The sequence below is a fragment of the Pollachius pollachius genome (assembly GCF_949987615.1).
Source record: "Pollachius pollachius genome assembly, chromosome: 3".
NCBI lineage: Eukaryota > Metazoa > Chordata > Actinopteri > Gadiformes > Gadidae > Pollachius > Pollachius pollachius.
The window spans coordinates 36,461,804-36,484,976 of record NC_136936.1 but is presented as its reverse complement, the minus strand read 5'-3'; the positions used below and the strand labels follow the sequence as shown (position 1 = coordinate 36,484,976).

General features: G+C 42.8%; 1 protein-coding gene across 1 annotated transcript in view; it reads right to left on the bottom strand.

Annotated features, from left to right (window-relative positions):
* Nucleotides 1-22,455, bottom strand: part of LOC307073300 (partitioning defective 3 homolog B-like) — a 188,073-nt gene extending 165,618 nt beyond the window's left edge. The window contains exons 1-3 of the mRNA XM_079733031.1: nucleotides 22,194-22,455; nucleotides 21,127-21,325; nucleotides 12,600-12,701 (exon numbers count right to left, since the gene is read on the bottom strand). Coding sequence (XP_079589157.1) covers nucleotides 12,600-12,701; nucleotides 21,127-21,243 — 219 coding nt within the window. The 5' untranslated portion in view covers nucleotides 21,244-21,325; nucleotides 22,194-22,455. The remainder of the gene's footprint in view (nucleotides 1-12,599; nucleotides 12,702-21,126; nucleotides 21,326-22,193) is intronic.
* Between the last annotated feature and the right edge of the window lie 718 nt (nucleotides 22,456-23,173).

Below are 23,173 nucleotides of genomic sequence, written 5' to 3'. Positions count from 1 at the left end.
AGACGCAATTCACAAAATGTCAACATCGCGACCAAGTCGATTTTGTCTAGAGGGGAGTAACTGAACGGCCCCTCCCAAAGTGGTACATCCCAGGTGGGCTTTGAACTGCGATTGGTCAGAAAGACGTAACAGCTAATGACAACATTGAACTCTCGTGCAGGCTCGAACAGAGTGAAACACACACACACACACTTTTAAGGAGTTTTTCACCCGCTCCGTATCCTTACTTGCCCCAACAAGTTTGTGGGGCGTGCTTGTTGTTTTGTTTCCGGTGTAGATCCGGTATGGTGTTGCAGTTTTCCTAACGTGACTAGTTGTTGCTAGACAGCAGGTGAAAAAATTACGTTTGCCAAGCCAAAAGAGCGTTAATCGCGCGATAAAAAAATTAACGCCGTTAAAATTGGTTTGCGTTAACACCGTTAATAACGCGTTAAACTGACAGCACTAATAAATACCCATATATTATTATTATTATTATTATTATTATTATTATTATTATTATATTCAGGGTGCGATTTGCCGGTGGGGATGGTGGGGATTATCCCCCCCTCTGGTTTACACGTCCTACCCTCTGCTGAATTATTTTTATCCTCGGTGGGGATAAAAATTATCCCCCCCACCCAAAGTATTTTCACCATTACATCGTAATAATTAACAACCAAAATACACAGGGTCCGTCTTCATTTTGAAACATTTTAAAATGTTTCTCAAAATTATCCCCCCCTCTGGTTTTTTCACAAATCGCACCCTGATTATATTATATTATTTAGATATAGAGCTCCAGGAGTCCGCAAACGGCAACAATCCCTTCTCCTCCATGCTGTGGTTCACTCTGACAGCTCATTGGTCAATGGGCAGCAGCTCATTTGCATTAAAGTTACAGACAACAGAAACAGCGCATTCTGAAGGGACTGAAACAGAGGGGAATAGTGGTAGGCAAGATTTTTTTTTCCTAAAAGCTATATCCAGCGAACAGCTACAAAAACATGTTTTCTGGAACTCAACTCAAATACTATGTTTACTTGTTACGCCATAATATAAGATAAGATAAACTTTATTAATCTCAGTCGAGGAATTAAGGTGTTCCAGCAGCCAGCATACATACACAACACAACACAACACATGTATACATACATATCCCACCATATGCCTCCTTTAAAAAAACAGGTGGATGTCATTTTATCTTCTGGAAGCAATATACCACCCCCCTCTCAGCACTCACACACTTATAGAGGTTACGAACACAACAAAAGGATGTTCATTATGAATAAACAGTAGGTTTTAATGATAGACTTTATGTTTTGTAAATTCGGTTGACACCATGATATGTGGGAAGTTTGTGTATTTCATTTAAACAGTGTTTATTGTTCAGCTGGCCTCAATCACTTACGCACGCATTCACACAAAACCACCAACAGTGATACAGCCTAGTGTGTGTGTGTGTGTGTGTGTGTGTGTGTGTGTGTGTGTGTGTGTGTGTGTGTGTGTGTGTGTGTGTGTGTGTGTGTGTGTGTGTGTGTGTGTGTGTGTGTGTGTCTAAGTGGAAGTTTTTTGTTTTTTTTCCATAATGTGGAATAATATTATTTTTGGAACACACAAACACAAAATAACATTCAATGAATCTGGTGGCAATTGTCCCTATTATCTTGTCAAACCGGAATGAAACGAGAATAACTTTTAAAGACTTAATAACCCTGTTGCATCATCTTAATAAGCACAGACCACTGATTTAAGTGATTCTGTCACCTTAATATTTGTGTCTGCATGTGCGTGCATGTGCTTGGGTGTGTGTCTGTGTGTGCGACTGAGTGTGTGTGTGATCCCGTCAGTGCAAGTGTGTGTACTGCACAGGCGTAATGTACATGTCATTTTGGATGAAAGCAGTGGAGGAGAATTACAGGGAATTGTGGGTAATTACCCTTCCATCAGCTTCATAATTGCTTCACTCTGATTGGCTGGTCCTTTGTTCCTGAAACTGACAGCTTCGGGGCAAGCAAGGGAGAGATAGAGGGTGAGAGTGAGAGAGTGAGAGAAGAAAATGAGCGAGCGAATTAGAGTGAGGGAAGGCCATGCACAGGGTGATGATAAAGTAGGGCGAGAGAGAAAGAAAGATGAAAACAATGAAGAGGAAGAGAGAGCAAGTGAGCGAGAGAGTCAGAGTGGTTGTAAGTGGGCAAAATGAAAACAGAGGGAGAAGTAATATTGCTTTTTTCACCTGTACAACAAAAATGCCAAACTCAGAAAAACAGTAGGACAAAATTGGAGCCATCTTCATTTCTCAACAGCGCTCATTTAACTTCCCAGGCAGCAGTCTGCACTAGCGCTATAGAAGTAATCAGGCAGACAGTGTGACAAGCCAAGTGAAGCCGGCAGAACTACTGCCTACACATCTCTGAGCCCAGCTTCATGCTAATGGAGCAAGCTCCCGGTCAGTACAATGCAACGGCCCATAGTGTAAATAGGACACTTCGTTGGACTCCTTTGCTGCTTCCATCCGGACAGAAAACTCCTTTGTTATTCCGATCTCCTGTTGTTCCCATCTCTTCTGAGTGTCTCCATTATGTAAACGCTGAGGCCTTGCGAGACTGTCGTGATCTTGCGAGTTCACCTTCTACTTCTCTCTGCAGATCAGTCTGGCCTCGATCCCACTGAACGCCTTTTACAAACATGTAAAAGTGAGCGAACCAATCAGAGCTCAGGGACTGGAGTTTCAGTTCATGAGGGACAAGGAGCGCAAAGTAAAGAAACAATGGTTAAAGGAAAGCCTGGCGATCGGCAGAGCAATCAAAACAAAATTGATTGGATGACGATGTGTGATGCGGAGATATCTGCACAGAAGCTTTATACCGCAGGAGAATATGTTTCTGCTTTATTTGGAATCGGGATTCGACGAGAGTGAACAGAGCACAAGCACCACTCTTGGTAACCCCTTTACCAAAGTAAGGCCGCACCCATATTTGGAAATCCGTGGCTGCCTAGTCAAGACCAGACTGATATTCAACACGAAACGCAAACTATAATATCTGGATAGTTTCACAATGCTATGGAGTTGTACAGTGCAAGTCCATTTTAAACGCCCTCCCGACATGAGCATATAGGCAGCATTAGCTACATATAAGCATTAGATGTTTAACACTTGGTGAAAGCAGTGGCGGATCTAGAACATTTTCAGTGGGGTGGCCAGGGTGAGACCAGAGATAATTTTGGGAAGGCACATAAATCTAAATATGATGTAAGGCATCTTGAAAGGTAGGGAATACTTAAGGCATGTACACACTGTAACTCTACATCATAATATTAATTCAGACAGTTGTGTTATTGTCAAATACACTTTTACTTTATCAATTTCTTGCAGTTACCTATGAGTTCATTTTTTTCCTGATCAAAAAACATAATTTAAACGTCACATTTCTGAAGACCTTGTGTGTATAGATTGAACTCAGATTCTAAGACAATACATGCAGGTTGGTCTCGGCTTTTCAGGTCTGTTTAAAAAAAAGAGACTAACTCAACCTTCTGATCTAACACTGTAAAAGTAAAAAGTAAAAATGCAGTGCATTTCTCAGAAAACAAATTACAATTGCAAAAACCTTTTTTTTTAAACTTTTGAATCCCTGCCTCTAACATATACAAAAGACATTAACTTGGCATAGATTCATCTTACAACAGCCGTATTCTGCGATTATTGTGGTTTGTAGCAAAGCGATTTCTAAAATTAACAAAATCCAGGGCTTTTGCTCGTCTTGACTTTACACTTAAAACTCCTAGATTGCTGAGTAGAACATCATCCATGGTAGATTTAAGGTAGGTCTTGACCAGTTTGAGTGTGGAAATGCTTCGTTCACAGGTAGCTGTACTCACAGGTATATAACCTGAACAGCTCATGGAATGCCTCTTTGAATGGTTCAATGATCTTAGTGAGTTCCACAATATTAGAGGGAATCTGTTCACAGGATGTGGACATAAATATATATAGTCTCTGCAAAAATGCAAAATTATAACGAAAATAAAATAATAAATGCAAATACGACAAGGGCGGCCACCCCTGCCGATCCCCTGGCTCCGCCACTGGGTGAAAGCCCACCTGTATTTCTGTGTTGTAGACCGCCACTGTCCCCTTTGTATAGAGGTGCTTTCCAATACAAATTAGATTATATGCATTAAGAAAACCAAACCACTAACTGTCCCAGCATGCCCAGTGGACCACTCTCTGGTAAACAAACAAAACATTGATTTGTGCCGTTGTTGCCGCTCCCTCATCGAGGCTGTGTGTAATCTGTCCACAAAGACGACGAAGAGAATGTAAATTAAAGAGAGCTGTGATATCAGTGAGACTCAGAGACCTCGCTCTGATGCTAATAGTAGCGCACGCAGCATTAAAGCAGCTGATGTATTCACAACCATTAGCTGTTTTTTTGTGTATATGTAACATGAATCATGTATGGCTTGAGTAATAGAATATAACGGTTGTCAGAAGAAATTTTAGGGTCAACACAGATCTTCCAATACTGAAAAATAACAGAACATGCATTGATATCCAAACCAAACCAAATCCAAAATGATTCCACTATTTATAAAGCTTACAATTCCCACTTGGACCATTTATGTTGGACATTTTTTTATAGAGAAAGGATTTCTTTAGTATTAGGTTATTTCCATGTTAATACATAAGTATAGACTCCAATCAATCAGACCCTACACAGAACTGCCTCGTGTTGGCTATATTTGTGTGCAAATACAAATAAATGTTCACTCTCTTCCATGTGCTATAACAATACTTTCCCCAAGCTCTGTATTCAATTCCTTATAAAACACACAGACATGGACAGACTGATAGAACAACTGAATACTGTTGGGCTTTGTATTATGATGGTGAGCTATTCTCTTATAGGCCTTATCAAATAGCCATCAGGTTCAGCATTTTGCTGATAATAACTGCTTGTGCCACATGCAACAAGGCTGCAAGCTCCAACACTGTTTGATGTTATCCTTAGGAATGTAGAGCAAGACATAGACATGAGATGGGCAAACCCCTTAACAGCACACCCACAACAAAACCTAAGCACACCATTTAATTATTTGCATTAGATACAGACATACAGGCAGACAGAAAACCCACACACATTAAAGTGTACGCTAGGATAAGCATTTAGAAGACAGTGAGAACAGAGTATGAAGCCAAATGTGTTGGAATAAACCGCAAAGTGACAGCAGAGCATCTGCAGGGTTTACCAACAGAGAGGCTGACACCCTCGACGAGGAAAGCCGGGGAGGCGGGCCCCCTGATTACTGGGCTGCCTGCTACAAATAATTTCCTCGTTAAGACCAATTCAGTTAATTGGTTAACCACTGTTAGCTCGCTAGCGAAGGTTACCATGGGGAGAAGGGGCCAGGAGCGGGTGGGATTACATTGCAAAGGGGTCGGACCAGACGGATGGAAAGTGTAACGATAAAAACATAATGGAGAACAATTACATACAGTAAATGCAGAATGATAGTTAGACTCTGTGCCAGAAAGACAGACAGTTTCTCTGCTGTCTCTGCAGTGCAGTGGTTGGATGTATCGCGGATCGTGAGGAGACACAACACGATGCTGTGGTGCTTCGTGGACTGGTGTGAGTTAAACCACCTGCAGCTCAACCTCAGTAAGACGATGGATCTGGGGGTGGACCTTTCGAGATCCCGGTCTCCCGTTCTCCATTCGAGGAGTTCTGGAGGCTGGGTGTTCACTTGGACAACAAGCTGCAGCGAAGAGCCACAGAAGTGCCTCATTCCTGCGGCCATCAAGCTCTTTGACACCTCTCCCTCCCGGAAGTGAGTGAGGACCTCTAAACTCTATTAATTAACTCTTAACTATCTTGACTATCAATTTAGCTCACTTTGAACCCAGCATTTTCACCTATTTATCATATCCAGAGGACCTGTGCAATATGCCAGACCACTTTACTTAACTTCATACATATTACTTTTAGTTTATTTTAGGAGCATATTTTATAACATTTTGATGTTGGTTAGATCCATAATTAAAATATTTATATTTATGCGTCTATATTTTGTGTCTATATTGCTTGTGTGAACTGTAAGAAATAATTCCATCCGGGATCAATAAAGTAATCTATATACGTATCTGAGCAACATTAGAAAGATAGCTTGATGATGCTACAGCTTCTGACATTTTCAGGACGTTGTCAGCAAATGTGCTGTAATCTATTGATCGATGCGCTATGATCTCTGACAAGTCTCTCCTCCAAGCATCAATAGGCCCCGTACCGTAAAGAACCAGAGCCAGGGATCAGGCCAGCCGTTAGTTATAGGAACCAGCAGCTCATTATAAACACTGCACTCTAATTGAAACACTCAGCAGCGCATGAATCATTTATTCATATCCATGAAAAACTGTGTGTGCGTGTGTGTGTGCGTCTAAATGTCCTGCTGTCATTGAGGTGGATGGCTGTTGATTAGTGTTGATTAAAGCTAGGAACAATGGGGGGGAGGGGGGGGGGGTACATGAGAGGGATCAGGGACATCCTAGTGGTTAAGTGTGTGAACGTAATAGTTTCAATTTAATCCGATGAATAGGAGCTGGTCTCGGGCCGACCATAGGGGACCGGCGCCGACAGAGCCCAAGAGTGTCTAGTTAGTTCTGTGCTTTAATTCAAACCGCCAGCCAATTTGGTTTTGCCAACGCTAATCGGACTGCTTTATACAGGGTTACAGTGGAAGGGAATGTAAAGGTCTTTTTGTTTGTACTGTTTTCTATGAAGTCGTTTAGCAGATGCTTTTCCAAAGATGCTTTAGTTGTTGAAATATGAATAAGGGCTAATGCATCAGGATAAAGGATGCAGACGACGGACACTCAAGCGCTGCTTTGTGTTCACAAACTGACAAAGTCTTCCTCTTCACGCGGTCTATCTTTTAAACGTGAACACACTACATTGTTCTCTTCTCCTCCAATTTGACCCTAGATAGACACACTTTGCCCTCTTCACCAGTGGTTATGACCTTGTATTTACCGACTTAACCTATTTCGTTAGGTATATAACTATATACATATGTTAGGAGTACACCTAAACACCTATGCTAGCTAGCTAGGCCTACTCCCTCCATCATAGATGTACTTTGTAGGCTTAAGGGCTGCCCCTCGTTTGGGGTCTTATAACTCTGCCCATTGCCTAGCTCTTGTTAACTAAATCAGTTTATGCATTTGCGTGCGTGTGTGGAAAGACACTTAACTATATAGCAGGGTCTGTGTTACGTGTTCAGATACTTTGAGGTGGTAGAGATTCTACATAAAGAAAAGGACATTATTTTATGTGAATTGTTGTAAATCTGCACCAGCACTTTTGTACCACTCAGAACATTTACAAGCTTGTCTGCCAGAAAACGATTTTGAATGTGTGGAGGACGTACATGTCGGCCCATGGCATCGACGTCTAATCTCACTTTATACGAATAACAAAGATTTTAAAGATTACCTGTTTAATGCATCTTGTTTAACAAGGGACACAGTGAAGGGGAAGGTAAATGCTCCTTGCATGGCACTGTATATGGACCTTTAGACGGGCACATGGGGCATACAGCCGCATGTTTAAAACACATCAGCGTGTGCTGTGTGTATGAGCACATGGAGCCGTGAGATTGCCGTAAGGTTTGAGTAATTAACACAAAAGAACATTCATCAATATCCCTCAGACGCCTGTGCTGTCCCACTCCCTCCATCCATTACCGGCTAACCTTTAAAACACCAGCCCCCGGTGCCTACAAGTCACAGTCCCCACAAGTACAGGAAAACGTGTGTGTGTATGTGTGTGTGTGTGTGTGTGTGTGTGTGTGTGTGTGTGTGTGTGGCTATGGGAAAACTGCTGATGGAAATCCATATATCCTGCATACTCGTCATTTTCTCTGGCAGAAAGCTAATAGTGGCTTTGACGTACAACATGCCAGGGAGACCGTGTTGATGTAAATGAAACTGAGAACACGAGACAAAAACATTAAGAGTAGTTTTATTAACCACATCACCCTGTCCTATTTACCATTCAATTACCTTGCAGATTATTTTGTCTGAAGTGACTTACTTACTTGGGAGTAGGTAGGGGATAGGGCAATTTGCTTATGGTTGACTATAGGTTAGGCTGCCAACATTAGGGGATCAAACCCTGAACCTTTTGGCTGACCATTACACTATCCTGCACCCTGTCCATCTATAAATATAAGTTTGTTATCTGAATGTTTATGCATTACCCATCTTTTACTGCTTTATAAACCACCAATAGCCACAAGCACACAGCGTATGGCAGTGTATTGCTGTTTCTATATTCTACCCTGTAAACCAAATCAGCTGGATAAAGTAAAAGTAGGAGTAGGAGAAAGAAGCATAAGTACATAATAGTACATGCAAGAGGCATAAACATCCACAAAGTTGAACTGCAGACAAACGTGAAAAACCCTGCGCATACACACTCTTGGAAAAACCCTCGGAGCACCAATACATTTCCTCAAACGTGTCTGGAAGAAAACCTTTAAGGCATTCAAAATAGAGCACTGCCATTGTTCCCACAATGCATCCTGATCAAATGTGTTTTTCTGTAGCCCTGCCTTTAATACGTTTGAAGACAGCTTCTGTGGGCTCTGTGGTTATATACCAGGAGCCAGTGAGTGTTGGTCTGAAAGCCTCATCTGGGATTAAGAGACATTTATTCTCCTTAGCTCCCATAATGCTACGAGAGCCCCGCTTTCACTCCAATGAATATTTCACACTTTCATCTCATATGCAATCTCCACTGCCGGTGTGTGAGTGTGTGAGTGTGTGTGTGTGTGTGTGTGTGTGTGTGTGTGTGTGTGTGTGTGTGTGTGTGTGTGTGTGTGTGTGTGTGTGTGTGTGTGTGTGTGTGTGTGTGTGTGCGTGCGTGCGTGTGTGTGTGTGTTCCAAAAAACTATTTTTTTGGGGGGGGGATTTTACTGCAGGCATGGGGAGGATATTAACAAGAAACAGGATATTATTTGCGTGTGTGAGTGTGTGTGTGGAATAGTCATTGCTGAATATGTATCAGAAAAACACTACACGCATAAGAACACACGGAATAAAATTGAATAATTATTAGTCTTGTCAGTTTATGACGCAGAGAATGTACCCGAATAGCACGATTAAATATTGTTATTCATATTTTTACTTCACTGATAGTTATTACTGCACTTAACAAACCAAATGCCAGAAATCGAATTTGTACTCATGCACAACCAAAATGAAAAAAGGATATTAATTTGACACACACACACACACCAAAAGGTCATGAACTGAATGCATTTTGCCAAAAATCTCTAGAGCAGCACCAACTGTACCTAAACCCCCATCAAATGTTGGAAACACTCCGTCTCCATGGCAACTCAACATATCATGGGGAGGGGGGAAATTGGAAGTGTGCCAATTCATCCAACCATCGCTGCTGTTTTTACCGACCCCCGAATAAAAAGGCAGCCCAGCCTTCATACAGCTCAGTGTACCTTAGCGTGTGTGTGCGTGCGCATATGTGTGTGTACACCCTAGTACTACAGCCGTCATAAACCCACCCACCACCCTTACAGAGAAACCAATGGCTACATATATTCTTCCTGGGCTTGTTGTGCAGCCGAGACAGACATAATAGGTTTTACATGAAGCTCCCCTGGGCGTTGGATTATCAAACTCTTAACTCTCTCTTTTGGATGCTCCAGAGTGTGCCGCAGGCGGGGTTAACAGTAGTCTGACAGCCTGCAACCCAGCTCACTGGAACAGTGTAATAAAATGTTAATGCGGCGTGTTTAACGCCGGCCTCTCATGGTCGTCAGGCCTGGGGTCATCTGGTCTTTGCCTGATGCCTGGCTCTGACGGTTTTGCTTGCGCTGGGGGGGGGGGGGTGATGGGACACATTCCGCCCTCCCCCGGGTCTCTCTCTGGATTTGGAGGTGTGATGGGGGGCATTGGAGGTTAGCGGAGAGATAAACAAACTAACCAGGAATGCAGCCAAAAAGAAGGGCAAGACAGAGTTGAAATGCAGGAGTGTGCACAACAGATCAATAACAAAGAGGAAGGGAAGAGAGGAAAAAGAAAGAAGAAACGACAGAGGAAGCAAGGAAGGAAGGGAGGGAGGGAAGGATGGAGAGACACTTAGACAACAATGGGAGGTAAAGAAGGAGAGAAGGAAGGGAGGAAAATAAAGAAAGACAGGAGGACACACATAAATCTCCACTTCTAATATAGTTGTACCTGGAAAGAACCGATTTGTTCTTTTGAAGGACAGCAAGGACACAAGCACGATAAAAAAACAACCTCTAATGTGAAGGCCGCCCAACCAACAATGTTTTAACTCGTCTATCTGCATGTTCTCATTTCACTATTGTTTGCCAATTAGTATAGTTCCTCATTAGTCACCTCCGCCCAGCTCTGTGTGGCTGTTTGTGGAGTCCAAGGCAACAGCATGTTCGGAAGCCCAGAAGAAAACATTATTTGACCCTCTGTAGCAATAAATATCTTGACATATCTAATACACATCACAAACACAGAATCATGTTACGATATAGGTCACCATCTTGAATTTTTTAAGCTCCATCCGAGGCAGGAAAAACATCACAGCAGCATTAAAATCGCACATTTTGAAGCAGCTAAAAGGATCTTCCTAAGATAAAAGTTCTCAGTGACTGTGTCGATTATACATCTTTATAATGAGAAGTGGCACCACTGGCACGGGGCTAGCACGGTGGTTCTCTCTTTGCTGGGACGTCCTGCCTCAGCTCTTTCTGTGAGGAATCTGAAGGTTCTCTCCGTGTTCATGCCATGTTCTCTTCATGTTTGTGTTCGGTTTTCCTCTGGCGGCTCTGATGCCCTCCAGGACAGGAAGATGAACCCTCTCCTCAACAAGACCACTCAAAACGATTTCAACTGTAAATATAAGTCAAATAAACTCTCTGGGACTTTTCGTGAAGAATTGTCTAGTGGTGAAGGTGTTCAAAAGGTTCAATCCCCAATATCTGCAGACTACCTGACGGCATCCCGGACAAAGCAAAGATTAAGATTGATTTCATGCCAGCCGAAGATGCCTAATACAGCCTCTTGGTACACTATCACTAAAGAGGAAGGGGTACAGTACACACTGAAGACAGAAGCCCTCCTGAATAAAGAACCTAGTTACCAAAAGACTCTTGGTGCCTCTCCAAGGACCTTCATGTAGCGGCTAGATCACAGCAACCCGCTTACTAAGCATCTCTCTGCTTAATTAGTCAGAGGGTTTTCGGAGAGTTGTGCAGCATCCATCCCCCCCTTAAAGGCATGCAGAGGAAGACTGGGTACTATACGTTTGAGAATAATACAATACAGCCGCTGGGTTGTTAAAGATTTTTTGGGTCTGTTTTGTGGGAGGATATGAAATAAAGTTCACTGTGGGTAGCTTGGTCCTGCTCAATAAGAGGGGGACTGTTTATTAACACACAGATCCAGCATAACTCAAGGCAAAGTTCTGCAGACATAATTGAACAGCATCCGACACCAGCCAACTGTACATCTACAATATTAAAAAGAAATGTCTAAAACAAAACATCTAAATAATTAAAAGGGAAGAGATTGTAGGGGGGGCAGGGTAACAGAAAGTTTAGAAATATTTAAGTTATGTTTTCAAAAGCCTCAAAAGTGAATTGCTAATGACTGTGCTAGAGGCAAATTAAATTCTTCTTTGCCTTTATATTTCTGCTTGAGAGGCAATATTTTAAGGTATTGAAGGTAGCAACTTCTGCGCCGAAGCCTCTGGCACGCACTCACACACACGCACAAGCAACAGTATAAGCTTGATTAAAAGGAGAAGAATTAAAAAGCAGACCATAACAACCTCCAACGACCTCACATGCCTGTGTGTAATGGTCGCCCAGGAACTGGGCTTCTCGTACGCACGCTGCAGGTTGTCATGGCAACGTTCAAGCAGCCCATTAAACAGCTCATCCATCAGACTGAGAGCTGGCCATCTCCATTCCTTAGCCCTAGTACATATGGACAGGGACTGGCCAATACTGCAATAGTATTGATAGTTAGTTATCATCCAATAGTACCGTCTAGGGAAGAAATTTAAGTACAAATGATTGGTATTGACATATGGAGGCGATTGATGATATATGATGAATATGATGAACCACAGATGGTTTTATAATCGTGGATATACTATTGATGTCGCTATAATGTCTAACGTCTCGGCTAAAAATGGTGTAAAATCGACTTTATGGTTGTGGTGAAGATTATTGAGAATCGGTCTGTCTTGTGTAACACCGGCGGTTACAGCTAAACGTTGTAGCCAATGAAGTGATGGTAGATGATAGATAAGTAGGTAGATAGTGACCACAAAAAAACATGGTAGCAATATCCTCTCACAACCCAGCAGGTGATCTTGTAAAAACCCAAACCTGACAAGAATATCTGAAGCAATACGTCCACAGCTGAATAAACAAAACCCAATCCAAGAGATGGTGTAGTTTGTTGAGTTTAGGTGGCTGTTGACAATCTGTCATGGTTATCAGGTTGTGGAATGCTTGAGTCACAACCGTCTCCCTCAGAGTGAACCATGTCTACAGCAGGGGTTTACCTTGTCCTTGTCCTCCACCAGGTCACTCAGGATGTCGTCTGGGTCCAGGATTCCCCCGTCACAGTACTCCACATGGTGTGTCCGAACCAGGAAATCCCCTTCCTACAAAATAAGTCATCACAACCGATGGATCAATTTAACAGGAAACTTGTTGCAGCCAAATTCACTAATTACATTCATTCATTCATTTTGAACTTAATTTGAAAAACCAAGGCATTTAGCAACTGAATTATTGATTACCTACACATAAAATCCATTGCCAATGTTTTTTCTACTCAAAGTCTCACCGGTGACTCTTCCCACTCTATGATTGATGGGGCTGCCTTACCACTGGACAGCTGACAGCTTCAAACACACACACACACACACACACACACACACACACACACACACACACACACACACACACACACACACACACACACACACACACACACACACACACACACACACACACACACACACACACACACACCAGGGTCAGCTGCTTGTCAATCATCTCAGCAGTTTTTTTTCTTTATTTGATATAATACATTGACTTAATTGTTGCATCTTCAAATAATGCTAACAAAGTCTCTTTTAATAACTCCCTGCATTATATATCTGAATTAGTATTTAGATGAATACTGATGAATGTTTTCAAATAAATGAAAAAGAAATTTTTTTTTTCAAAATACGCACAGCCAACATAACTTATTTTTAACAATTTGGCACCAGTTAATTTAAAAAAACGTAAGCTTCAGACTAACTATTCTGTTGGTGTACATCATCATTCTGCCTCAATCTTTTTCAACATCGACTCACACACTCCTCATCCCCCCACTAGCCTTACTGTGCATTCCTAAGCCAAGCTTTCTCCCACAATGTCATATCGCTGACCTACAGGAATGCAGGCTATTGTTACATCCCATAATATCCCGGACCCACACCCAGGCCAGATGCATCAGCTTAGAGAGGGAGTGTCTCATTTTTATCCATGAATCCTTCACTTCCACATTCTTTTATCCTGTGGGAGTACTATGGCAGAACCCCAGGACAGAGACAGGGACAAGGCCAGGGGAAGATCCGTCTTTCAGATCAGATGCTAAATAGAGGTCTTGCCCGTCACTAAAGCATTCATGGCCCCATAGCAAGGGTACGGGTGCAAACCCCTCTGTGATGGTCAAATTACCCAGCATGTACCAACATGGCCCCCCTAATCATCCCCTGGTCTCTGATTGGATAGTTTAATTCCTCACCGGTCCACTGTGATAGCATGCTGAATCCCCCAGGTGGGGGCTACTTACTGGCAGTGGACCAGGTGTGATAACTCACTATGCTAAGAGATTGAGGTGCCTTGAAAATCGCTATTTGATTAATTGCTCTCCTGATCACATGTACTACCTCAACCTGTGCTTGTGATTCCCAACAGCACTTTCCATCCAACTTTAAAGTCTAAACCTCCCAAGAACTCGACAGGCACACTTTGAATGAAATCCATCTGTGTCAACAGATGCAAAAGAATAATGGAAGGCATGGAATTCAATTTCCAAGAGATGCCTTTAACGACCTTAAGTTCTACATTTAAAATGCAGTTCATTCCCTCTTAAAAGTATTACAGTGAAAAGGCATGTTCAGCTAACTTAATCTTACGAAGAGCATTTATGTTAAAAGTACAACTACTCACTAATGGCTTAGTTGATGTAATTGACCTGTTATTGTATTAGTACTCTACTTTATGGAACCTTTAAGTGTCTCGATGGCCACATTTTAATCCAAGCTGGCACGGTGCGTTCGATATCTCGGAAAACGGCGAAACTACCCCCCTCCCCCCTACACCGTAAACTGACTTACATTATGTAGATGCAGGCAAAGTAGGCTGCTTCTAATCACGTTACACCTTAATTGCAGCGGAATAAAGCTTGATTTTGGCAGACCGTCTGTGCCGGCCTAATGCATGTCTGTGGTGGCCTGCTGTCGTTCAGAGATCAGCCAACGCCGGCTGATCTCTGACGACAGCCGAGGGGCAAAGAACCAGGAGTGATGGGAGACAAGAGGGGTGAACATGTTGATCTGAGCACAAGTTTGGGAGGATTACGTAGATAAAAAGAGCATACCGCCAGTGTACGGTAGAGGAAAACCTCACGTCTACCCACTCTGCCAATTACACGAGTGAGAAGGGACAGAGACATAGTAAGCCCGACGATAAGACTTGTAAACACACAGGGCTAATCTTCAAATCAGGGGGATTAGTACTTGAATAGATTTCCCCATGATACTACTGCTGATAAGAGGAGCTATTTTTAGGTGTTCAGCCCTTAGGAGATGACCTAGAAACGTATGAAATGGTCTATCTCGCTGTGATTATCCGACTGCTGATAAACCTCTGCCACCGAATTAAAGTTTGAACACGGCGGGTGCACTACATAGTTCTTACAACAGGGTAAACACATGACTTGCATGAGAGGAATGTGAGTTTTTTTTGTGTGTTTTACTGTGTTTCCAACCACACCCTTTTCTCTCAACAAAGAAAAACATCCTTGTTCTGTTTTTCATTCCATCCGACTGTTAAAATACAGGAGTTCAATGTTTTTAGCATTATAGTATAGAAAAAGTTAAATGCATTCAAAATAGGAGACTTCACTTTTTATATTTTAGTTAGTCAGACAACATTCTTTGTTTAGTTTGTCTGAATGTGGATCAGTTTCCACAAGAGACTGGTAGAGTCCTAGTTGCATGGTTGTATCACGTCAGAAAATGAACCATAGTGGAAAGCAAAAACAATTATCTTTTGAAGATACACCACATCTGAAGCTTCTCATGAAATCATTACAAACGATTCAGTGCATCATCTTCTTATTTGGCGAGAGAAAAAAAAGAACCTGGAGGAAACCAGACTTTGTTAGTTCATCTTCAGTCTGACCCATCTGGACCCAGCATAGACAAAGAGACAATGTGGTTCAGCTGCTGCCATGGCAACCGTTGTACAAGGTTCACACTGCACATAACAAAACAGTGAGATAAATCCAAATAATTATTTTACAGATCTTGGGAGCCGGTTGCTCGATCATCCTTGTCATTTTTTAAAAGGGGGTGCAGGTAAGATTCAAGAGCTATAATTGGAGGGTAATTTTTTTTTTAAATGCCATAGCCAATCTGCCATTTATTAGTGAGTGAAATGCTCTGTGAGAATATCTGTTCTGCTTGACTTCTTGCATATATTTGAGTCCATTTCGATTTTAGACCGCTCCCAGTTACTTTATGTTCAATCAGGCCATCTCTGCCCTGATTTGTTCAGGGAATCCATCTTGCCTGCCAATCAAAGGTGCGTGAAATGCAACAATTCTCAACGGCAAAGAAAAGTAGTGGTATGTTAGTGTAAAAAAACAAAAAAACAAATGCATTAATTTTTTACGATGATATGCCTACATACCTTTTGGTTGTCCTTTATAACAAAATGCTGCAGACTTCTTTGCCATGGTGTCAATTAGTTTGGAACCAAGTAGATTCATTAAGTTAGAACTAGCAGTCTTCCTTAAATTGGGTAAGGTCAAAGGCATCTGATTTATAGTCATTAAACCGTCAGATTATAACACAAACTCAGGAGCATTGAATATTATTTGTCTCTCTTGCCATTGAAAACAATTTAACAAGAAGTGCTTTACCCCTCATGAAAGCAACAGCAGCGATTGTCTATTTGGCCAAACAAGTTCATATCGACCAACCAACCAAAACCTGATAGCCCTACTGCCTCATGTTTGCTTTATCTGTTTAGCTTGCAAACCCCATGTTTACCTTAAACAACCATGACAGCTCATCGAGCCAACACTAGAGCACAAGGTATCAATACTCCTGGTTCACACAACAGAAACCTTACCCCAGAGGGAACAGGTGGACAATAGAGAGGAGTGTGATAGTGGCTGTGTCCCAGGACCGGTCCCTGTGGTGGGTCTGTGGAGACCAAACCACCACGCGTCTCCCCCTCCCTCCCTCCCTCCCTCCCTCCCTCCTAGGACTAATTGTTTCCCACTGGCCCGGCGCCAGTGGTTTATGATGATATTGGTTCTTCTTACTGCCAGGACACGCACGCACTCTACTCTAAACAACGCTGCGCACGTGAACACACGCCAGCACCGGCGACTTCTTGGATCTGCACTGTGAGCTATGAGACGTCACTGTGATTTACTTGTGGGGGGGGGGAAGAAAAACAACATTGATGTTGTGCAAGAAAGTAACCTCAAGAAAATGCACAGATAATGATATTGGAAACACATTAGCATGGATATTAGAAATATGCAGTTGAGCACGGCTATGGGATTCAAGCCTTGACTTTTGGATACAAAAAGAAATAGTACCAAGAAGAGGGAGTGCACGTACACACATGTGTTCGTGTTCAGTGTATTTGACATTCATTAGGATCCCAACAGAGTAATAAGGTTCAGAGGAACTCCCTGCTAAATCAAAACATTCCTTCCTTGCTTCCTTCCTCCCTCCCTCACGTCTCCCTACCTCCCTCACTGTCGCATTCCCTCCCTCCTTCCCTTCATTCCCTACCATCCTTCCTTACTCCTTCTCTCCCGCCCACCCTCCTCCTCCCTTCTCTTCATTCCCTCCCCATCACTCCTTCCCTTCCCCTCTTCTCCAGTAAGACCCTTCCCTTACTACGCTGTGGCTCCATTCCCTCACTATCTTTCATTTACTTTCGTTACAGACAGTTACACATGGCGGTGTCGTGGAGCGGGAAGCAGTTTGTTGTTTGAGGTCTTCATTGACGGGCGATGGAAATTAGTCTGACCGTTAAACTGGCTCGATGACAAGCGAAACCCTCATGACGAGACCTCCTTCAATGTACCCACGCTAATCCCCGGCGCTCAAAGTGTTCTTGCAACCCTCCCCAGTCTGCCCTATCCTCGGTTTATGTGACTATCACCCTTCCTCAATGGGTGTGGATAACTCAAACTTGATGACTTATCAGCTCTACTGCCAGAGAGTTCGAGTTCACGATCAAAGCGCTCTGAAGACATCTGGCAGGGTTTAGTTCATCTCGCCGAGTGTCTTCCAATAACACCAAAGTGTCCCAGATGATAACAAAGCCATGCCGTGGTCTTTCGTAATGACCTTCCCATACAAAACATCCTCCTATTCTCCACTCCGAAAGTCAAGGCTCTTCAGTGAAACAACACAGGGCTTATCTGTCCTGTGTGCACAAGTTTGAGACAAGCAGAGCTGTGTTAATGGGAAGGCCGGTGTCACTGCATGAATCCCAGCTTCAGAAGAGGTTGGTTAAGGAAAGCTAATGTAACACTAAACACCACACTCTTTAACTAGTGTATGAACCAACGAGTCTCGCCTGCACGTGTGCGTGTGTGTGCGTTAAGGGAGAAAGACTAGGCAAATATAGTGCTCCTGTGGAAAACAGAAACATACACACACTTTTCTTAATTACGAGGCTACAACAGATTAGCTATGCAGGAAATGACTGAGGGAGGAGGCTGGGGAGAGAGGACAGAAACACAGAGAGAACGTGAGGAGTAATTAGCCAAGCTACCTGTGTCCATAGCTTCCTATGAGACAGCAGAAGCAGCAAGAGAGAAGAGGAGTAGGAGTGAGGAGGAGAGACACAAGGGGAGGGAGGAGGGCGAGAGAAGCAATGAAGCGAGAAGTGGGGAGAAGGAGGAGCAGCAGGAAGGAGGTGTGGTGACCGTGGAGGAGGAGAGGGAGAGTTATGTGAGGGAGAGACACGAGTGGAAGAAACAACTATAGCAGAGCAGAAATGAACAGGGAGCTAGAGAGAGGGATACAGGAGAAACCCAAAAATGTGGCCGAACAACAGAGGAGTAGAAGGAGCAAAAGCAGAGAGTGAGAGACATACAGAGCATCGAGAGAGGAGAATTAAGGAGGGAAATGAGGGGAAAATAAATAGGTTAATAAAACTAAATGATGAATAAAAGATGAGAAGGAAGGAAGGAGATTCAGGGGGGGGAAGGGAGAGATAAACACAGAGAGGGGAGAGAGAGAGAGAGAGAGGGAGATTGAAACCGGCAGAGACAAAAAAGACAAAACGATGGAGAACAAGAGAGCAATAGGGAGCGAGAAAAAGAAAAAGAGTGAGCAAGAGAGAACGAGAGAAAAAGAACAAGAGCGAACAGGAGGAGCAGAGAGTGAGTAAACATGAAGTCTCAGTGAGCCAGCACAAACAGCAGTGTTTAACAAGGCATTTTAACACGGAAGAGCCAACCAAGCTAATTTGGGCTCCATAAAGGCCTAATCAATAGAGCACAGAGCAGCCCTGTTACACGGATCACTGACATGAGAACAGACACACCTGGGGGGGACATACACACAGACTGAACATCAAACACACTGCTGTTGTGTTTCAGGGGGCATCGGAGCACCACACCAGAGAGAAAAGTAAACCAATGCTACTAAACACAATCACAACAAAACAACCCATTCTTGGCTGGTCTACACTAGTTTGGTCCATGATTCAACATGGACAATGTTCCTAGTCCTATATGTATGTCTCTGTGCTATGCCAAAACTGTTGGGAGACATGGGGAGGGATGGAGCAAGATGACGTGGAACTTCAGGAGAAAGGATGCGATTCTGAGGAAGTCAGACTAGGAGGAGGTTTTTGGGTGGAGGATCAGCACGTGGAAGATAAAGCAGATATTTAAGAACTAAAACCCTTGGTCCGGGACTGAAGATGAAAAATAAGTAACAAAAAATAAATAAACTGTATATCAAACACTGCTGGTATCATGTCCGATGTTCAGTTGATAAATAATCATTATGTTCTCACTGCATAAAAGTTCTCCATTTCAGGCACATTACCATTTTTCATGTAATCATTTAGCAGATGCTTTAATCCAGCATGATTTAAGGAGAAGGTAGTGGTTACATATAGATTGCAGCCAAGGCAGCCTGATAATCCAGCCATGCGCTTTTCAGATGGAAGTAACGCAATTTAAACATGACACAATCCTGCCTCCTTTGTATGATGGTAATGTTTCTAGATTGTGGTCGCATGATTTGAGAAAGAGATATACTACAACCACAAAAAACTCTAGCATGTATGCAAACATATTTTGAATAGAACCAGTAGGTTGTATTTAAATGTATTTTAATACATCTTCAAAGTTGGTTTTTGAGGTCAGATATTTGGTGCGTCCCTGGGGAGGAGTGACTGAAGATGAGAATTCACGTGGAGGAGAAGATTCAGGAGGTTAAGATATGGAAGGAAACCGAAAAACCAAGGAGCGGTGGGTGACACTCCTTATTCCCAGTGCAAACAAACACACACACACACACACACACCAAAACACCCCCCCAACACACACAAACCATCCAACTACCACACACACCAAAACACCCCCCCAACACACACACACACCGACACACACACACACACACCGACACACACACACACCTCTGTCTGTGTCTTTCCATCACTCTCTCTCTCTCTCTCTCTCTCCATTTACTTCAATCTTTCGTGTGCTCTTTGAATAATGGAGCCAATATGAGGCCAGTCACTGAGGAGATCTGCTAGTTTGATAGAGGTCACAAGGTCACGACCACAGGGACCATCGCTCTGGGAGGGAGGGGTGGGAGAGGGGAGAGAGGCATCAGCACTCATAATGACAGAAAGACCAAAACAGAGAGGTTGATGGAGAGTGAGAGAGAAATAGATCCAGACCGACAGAATGAGAAACGGAGATAGAAAAGGGTGAGGGAGTTAGAGAGAGAGAGAGAGAAACACACACTTGAGACACTAAAGGAGAAAGAGAGAGCAAGACACACAGAAAGAGAAAGCAAACGATTTGCATTTCTTTCTGAATTTCTTCACAGCAGAGCCAGATCAGAATGATGGGTTCCTCGTCCCCAGTCTGACCAATCACAGCTCACATCAGAAAGGCTTTAATCTTTCATGCCGCAATTACAGAGAGTTGGACCTCCGTGGGTCGGCTTATTCCCCGAGACTTTGGAGTGTGGAAATGATAGGGACCGTCGGGATATAAAATCTGATAATATTTGATGGTCTTTTATGACTAATAATTTGGAAATATAAAACCTGAATCATTATGAAAATGCTGTTTCATAAGAAGAGATACGGTCTCTGGTGTGAATATTTAATGATTTCCAGAAAACCGTACCGACATTGTAATATAAACACTGGGAAGAATGATGTAATTAACTGGAGTAAAAAATATATATATAATCCCTCAATGATATCTTATGTTTAAATCTTTTCAGAGATATTTGAGAACTGGATACAACATAGAGATGACAATATATTTTGTCAAGATTAAGTATTTGTTCAACAAAAAAAAGACAACTGAACAGGGCTATGCAAAGTCATCAAACGTTTTAGACATCAGACATTTTAGTAAAACGCAAGACATGTTATCATGATCATGTCATCACATAGCGATCGTGATGATGAGGCAATGTGTAACTAGAAAAACATGGTCAGTACATGGACGGCCATTCAAATGTATTCCTGTGTGTGCATGGAACAGAACTAGGCCTGAGATGACTCACAACATACCTGTTCCAGTAGCTTTCTGACCCGCTGGGTGGCTTGCTGGATGAGGTCCTGGACCGTCCATCCCTCTCTACAAGGCACCACCACCCCGGTCCGCCCGAACATCACGGTCACCTTCATGGTGGCAGCGACCCTTACATCCAACGCAAACAGGTCCTGAGGTACGTTGGCACTGACCCCACCAGAGATGGATCCAAAAATTCTGGAGATCCAAGGTACCCAAGGTTTTCGGCCGGATCGCGGATCAAAAACACCCAAAACAAAGCCCAGAAAAAGGGGATGGGTTAGAAACGTAAACTAAAACCATAAAACACGTTGGAAAGTAATTATTTGATTCAAATCCAGTTCCCTTGACCTCATACACCCAAGTGATTTCATAGTAATCCTTGTCTTTTGAAGTAAATCAGTAAGAATATATCCAACAGGTGTCATGAAATCGAACTTGTGCCTAACCTCTCTCAAATGTTAATATGTTCTTATGATCCAACGTCCCAGGACATTTATTGACATTTCCCTATCAAAACAATAGGCCTTGCTTCTCTAACTACGAGTGTTCCATTTATCCTGGTTGCAGTTTGAGACTCGCAGGATAGATTCCACTATACGGGGACATGTCTGTAGTGAAGAGAAGTGAGATGGAGGGGGACATGTCTGTAGTTAGGAGAAGTGAGATGGAGGGGGACATGGAGGAGGAGATGGAGAAGGAGATGGGGAAAGAGGGAGATGGGAGAAAGAGGAGGTGGAGAGAGAGGAGAAGGGTGGAGGGTCATTTAGAAAAAGAGACGGTGAGAAAGAGACAGACAGAGCGAGAGACAGACACAGAGAGTTGAGGAGGTGATGAGGAGGTGCAGTGGATAGTAGTTGGATTGAGAAGAGTGGGGTGAAGAGACGGGAGGTGAAGAGATGAGGAGGACAGAGGGGCGGAGAAAAAAAAGGTGAAGAGAGATGCATTAAGAGGGAGAGGAACCCAACCCAAAGCCTAGGCATTAAAAATCATGTGATATAATTTCACCTGCTAACAAGCCAGGATTTAAGTTATGCGTGCTCATCAAATCTTCTTCACGACTTACCCAAACGTACAGAACCAAGGCTAAAGTTAGCCACCGTAGTTAGCGTGAGCAACCTCAGCTAGCGTTAGCCACCTTAGCTCTGTACATCACTTCCATTACTTTTTATCCTCCCAACTTTTCCTTAAAAAGTCTTATTTTATTCCATCCAGTAGTGTCCGATAGATCACGCATAACAACACACGCCCGCTCTGCTCACGCTGCTATCGACCCGTGCAGATGGATCGATCAGGAGCAAAGTTGTGTTTAATTAAGATGAGTTTGGTAAAAGTTTTAGAAGTTGCACCAGAGCCGCCGTCTCCTGGCCAGAGATCCCTACAGATCCCGCACCGCTGGCTCCTGTCACTTTCTTAAAGGGGTAGTACAATTCCAGAAGTATCGCGAGAAAGAGAAAGTCGTTTTTAGTTATTGTTAGATTTTTTAACTGCATGGAGAAGAAGTACTCTAAAGTATCGCGAGAATAGTGGAAGGTTATAGTGCCCCTTGTAAAATGTTTTTTTAAACTGCTCTGCCAATGTCAATATGTATTTAAGATGACAATTAATCCATTATGAATACAATGATTTGAATTGAATTGATTATAATTAAAGTGCTTACGATAGCGTTAGCAGGATGATGTAGGCCAACAGGCAGTTTCATCAGTCAGAGGCTCAAGGTGTCATTGGATGGTCCTTCATATATCAGTACCGGTATACGTCAATACGTATGATCGACAATGTATTATAATGTATTATAATAAATAAATATATATAGAGGTATATAAATAAGGGTTACTTGTGTTCGGAAGATTTAAAATGGCCTGTGATGAGTTTACTTATTTTATAGTTCAATAAAAACTTGTTTTTAAGTTTTTACATAATATAAACATAATTTAAAAAGCCAGGCAGCTAAACAGCTATTTTTTCCCAGAGCATAGCATCTTCAAAGAGGAATCCCTGCCATGTGAGGCGGAGCCTGCGTTTGTAATTAGAAACTCGACGGCG